Below are 4,264 nucleotides of genomic sequence, written 5' to 3'. Positions count from 1 at the left end.
CCCAGGTCAGGTTGGCCCTTGGGGCTCTGAGCACCCTGCTCTGGGTGCAGATGTCCCTGCTCCCTGCAGGGGGTTGGACTGGAGGAGCTTGGAAGGTCTCTTCAACCCAAACCAGTCTGTGGTTCTGTGGACCTCACCTGGAGTACTCTGTCCCTGATTCGATGATCTTAGGGCTGGAGCCGTCCAGGCAGGTATTTGGCCTTTGGCACGCGGAGTTTGTCCTGGTCGGTGGAAAGCTCAGCCGTGTCCCTTTTGAGTTGGGGCCGTGCTTGCACTGATGAGCAGGGGGAACCGATCCTGCCCCCAAGAACACGACCAGCTGGCCCAGAGCCTCCCTTGCCACGGGCTGCTCAGGAACACGGGGGAAGGAAACAGCTCTGGGATGGGATGTCTGCCAGGTTTGACGAAGAGCTTGGCTCAGACCCACCGTAGCAAGCCCGAGCGTGCTGCCGAATCCGTTCCCCCTGTTTCCCTGCACATCTGGAACAGGAGCAGTCGCTGCAGGACTGTTGTCTCTCCCACGCCTCGGCATCTCCCCAGAGCAGTCCCCCACCTTCTTTCCTGCTCCTGGACGCCCCTGGCTAGATGTAATTGCGGGGCCTTGGGGCCCCACAGCTGCCAGGGGGTGCTGGAGGATGAGGAGGGGGCTGTGATGCTGTGCAGCAGCTGTGGGAACACACGTCTTTGTACTCCTGTGTGGTGGGAGGAGGGTGGGGAGCTTAGGGTGATCTCACAGGCTTGTCCTTTTCATTGTTGACGCAATCTGCGCGGGTGGCATCAGGTCTCCGTCACCCCTGGAAGAGCTTTTTAGAAAGCCCAGACTAATAAGGTCCTCGGTGCTGGTAAAATGGTTCTTTTGAAATGACTGGTGAGCAGGGGTTTGTTCCTGCTGGGATATCCCCAGCTGGGCTTCCAGGCCACAGCTTCTGCAGGGAGAAATGGTCAGATGTCCTTACGACCAGTGAAAAGACAGCCCTGCCCCTGGGGAGCTGGTCTCCTTTTCCTCAGTGTCTGCTCTGTTCAGATTACACATACGGGGCGAAGAAGAGGGACCCCCTTTAAAAGCAGACAAGGCTTGGGCTCAGGGAGGGAGTTCAGGGGAGACAGGGAGGAGCCACCTCTCACCAAGGGAGCTTTGGGTGCTGGGGAGCCCCAGCCCTGCACACGCACCTCCTGAGACCACGCAGTCTTGGTGTCCCTGCAGCGTCTGGGCTCGCTGCAGAAGGGGCAGAGGCACCACAGGGAGCAGCTGCAGGGACTGACCTCAGGGACCAGCCGCAGCGACCAGCCGCAGGGCTCTGCTGCAGCTCCTCTAGTAGAAACCAGCGCTCTCCCTCCCTGCTTGTGCTCGCCGAGCAGCTGGATGAAGCCCTGGATGTCTCTGGTGTCTGTGGGCATGTGGTGGAGATCATCATCTGCTCTCAGGGTGGTCGGTACCGTTCCCTCCTGGGGATGCGTTTCAAACCTGATGTTCTCCCCTCGAGGATCGGTTCTGTTTTCCCTCTGGCTGGTGCCCAGCTCTTGGCAGATCTGCCTTAACCAGGCTGCAGTCCTGCATCCCCCATCCCCACCGTCCCGGTGTGCCCCCGCGGTGCTGCCCAGAGCCCTTCCCGCTCCTTTTGCCTCTGGGCCACTTGTTTTCAGAGGTGGCTTTACTTTCTCTCCCAAAAGCCAGTCCTTGGGTTGCCTCTTCTTCTGGGCATGACCTGGCATCAAGCAGGATACCCACAGGTCAGGACCCATCTGGATTTGGCCCTGGAAAGCATGAGGGGGCAAGGGGGGTGGTTCAAATGGGATGCCCCAGCTTCTCTTCTCCGTCAGGTTCTGGCCTCTCCCTTAGGGTTTGGTTGCAGCTCCAGCCTTGGGAATCTCTGGGTGGGATGTCAAGTGGTGGCGCTTTCAGAGGGTTTTCATGGGTCAGCCATGGTATTTTCCAGCACCGAGAAGCTTTCCTCCACCCAGGCAGCCCCTGGGTGAAAGAACCAGTCCAAGTCCCCATCGTCACGCTGAGCTTGCCCCTCTTGCAGGCGGGAGGTGGTACAAGCGGCACCTGACCTACCGGGTGGTGAACTGGCCCTCCTACCTGCCGCAGCACGAGGTGCGCCTGGCCGTGAAAGCTGCCTTCGAGCTCTGGAGCAATGTGTCCTCACTGGTGTTTTGGGAGGCACAGGATGGCCCGGCTGACATCCGCCTGACCTTCTTCCATGGGGACCACAACGATGGACTCAACAACGCCTTTGATGGACCAGGTGCTGGTTGCTTCCCCCTTGTAAGCTTCTCTTTTACAATGGGCTCTTCCCCGGCAGGGAGGAGGGCTGGGGGTGATGGAGGCAAGGCTCTGCCCCAGCAGTCCCTCTAACCCAGTTTGCACCGGTTTGCTTTCTCATTTGGGGTCCTCACTTCCAACTCTGAGGTCTGCCTCAGAGTGAGGCAGCCGAGATATTCATTATAGGGTCATGCTGATGGCCTTCAAGGAGCCCTTCCCACCTTGATGGCATCCTTCAAACCTAAGCCTGTTCCTTCCCGATGAGCCTTTCTGCTCAGCCACTATCAGACGAGCCCAGGTTTTCTCTCTGACGTGGGCCACTGCGCTGCTTCTGGCCCTGGTCTAAGCACAGCAAGAAACCAAACACGTAAACCACAGCGCAGACAAACCCCGCTGTGCTCAGGAGCAGAGGGCAGAACTGGTTTGGGTGGTACCTGCTGAGGGAAATAGTTGTGAGATGCTGGTGGTCTTTCTCAGGAGGCCTCTCAGAGAGCTAAAATTGATGCATATTTAAGGAAACCAGAGCTGCATGTGTCCCCCACCAGCTTGTGGCTGAGGTCTTCCCCTGGCCCATGGTCCCTCATGGCTCTCGTGTCCCCAGGAGGTGCCCTGGCTCACGCCTTCTTCCCCCGGCGCGGAGAAGCCCACTTTGACAGCGCCGAGCGCTGGTCCCTGCACAGCGGCAAAGGGCGCAACCTCTTCGTCGTGGTGGCACACGAGGTCGGCCACACGCTGGGGCTGGAGCACTCCCCTGTCAAGAGCGCCCTGATGTCTCCCTACTACAAGAAGCTCAGCAAGGATTTTGTCCTCAGCTGGGATGACATCTTGGCCGTCCAGAACTTGTACGGTGAGCCTAGCTTCCCTGAGCACCCCTTGGTTCCTCCGGGGCTGTTCCCTGGGATGGAGAGTGAGGACCAGGGATGGGAGCAGGTCTCTGCAAGGGGAGGGGTCTACCTGCAAGGGTCGTGGTGGCGATGGGCCCCATCCCTTTGTGGTTGGGGAAGATGCCATAGAGCATGTGGGGTGGATACCAGGTTCTCCAGGGCGGGGCAGGGACTCGCTGCCCGCTTGTTTGCAACCAGGGAAACACTGGTGCGCGTTTTTTGGAGGAACCACGGGGTCTTTGCCACCACTGTATAGAGGAGGACAGGAACCAGACAGTGGGACAAGGAGCGTTTGGAGCCTTGGGGTGGATCCCAGCCTTGTGCTCACATGGTGCTCTGGGAAAAGCCGTTTACCTTCCCTGCAACTCACCCTCCCTGCTCCATCCAGGGAAGCCCTCCAAGGGCTTGGCCATCCAGCTCCCAGGAAAGGTCTTCACTCACTTCCAGGACTGGAGCACGGACCTTTATGGCGGAGACCAGCAACAGAGGAGCCTCAGCACCTATTACTGTCACTCCTTCTTCGACACCATAACTGCTGGTGGGTGTTGGTTGATCCATCCCTCTCCCAAAACGTGCACCCACAGCCCTCGCCCCTTTCTGCTCTGAAAAGCTCCAGCAATGGGAATGGTGGGTTTGGCTGGTCCTCAGCCCCACGTGTGCTCCTGGGGCTGGTGACATCACCGATGCACGTTGCCGCTGTAAAGTGGAGCATCTTGAGGACACAGTGATGGCTTGGTGTGTTAGGAGAGGGGGAAACACCCTGAAACTTGGGCCATGGCAAGGCTGACTTGCTGCAGGAGCTCAGCTGTGAAAGATGAGCCTTGAGAGTGAGCTGTGGTCAGCTTCCATCCTCTCCAGGCTGGAGTGGAGGCAACGAATGAAGCCGAGAGGGCAGCTGGAAGGAGCCTCCAAATCCCGAACATCCCTGAAGCCCCGTGGAGCTGCACGGGGAGGAGAGGAGGGGAGAGCCAGGGAGCAGTGACTGGGAGATGGGATGAGGTTTCTCACCCGTGACCCCCTCACTCCTCCCTCTGCCCTGCAGATGCGGATCACAACCTCTACATCTTCAAGGGCAGCCACTTCTGGGTGGTGTCGGCCAGCGGCAACGCCAGCG

At 59.2% G+C, this 4,264-nt stretch overlaps 1 protein-coding gene across 1 annotated transcript in view; it reads left to right on the top strand.

Moving 5' to 3' along the window:
* LOC104501676 (matrix metalloproteinase-28-like) overlaps positions 1-4,252 on the top strand; it is a gene marked incomplete at its 3' end in the record, with an annotated part of 5,417 nt that extends 1,165 nt beyond the window's left edge. The window contains exons 2-5 of the mRNA XM_010145523.1: positions 2,028-2,249; positions 2,868-3,113; positions 3,539-3,688; positions 4,193-4,252. Of these exons, the coding sequence (XP_010143825.1) occupies positions 2,028-2,249; positions 2,868-3,113; positions 3,539-3,688; positions 4,193-4,252 (678 nt within the window). The remainder of the gene's footprint in view (positions 1-2,027; positions 2,250-2,867; positions 3,114-3,538; positions 3,689-4,192) is intronic.
* Positions 4,253-4,264: the final 12 nt, after the last annotated feature.

The sequence above is a fragment of the Buceros rhinoceros genome, unplaced genomic scaffold, assembly GCF_000710305.1.
Source record: "Buceros rhinoceros silvestris isolate BGI_N320 unplaced genomic scaffold, ASM71030v1 scaffold31881, whole genome shotgun sequence".
Classification (NCBI taxonomy): Eukaryota; Metazoa; Chordata; class Aves; order Bucerotiformes; family Bucerotidae; genus Buceros; species Buceros rhinoceros.
Note: the sequence above shows the minus strand (reverse complement) of the source record. Positions and strands in the feature narration are given on the sequence as shown.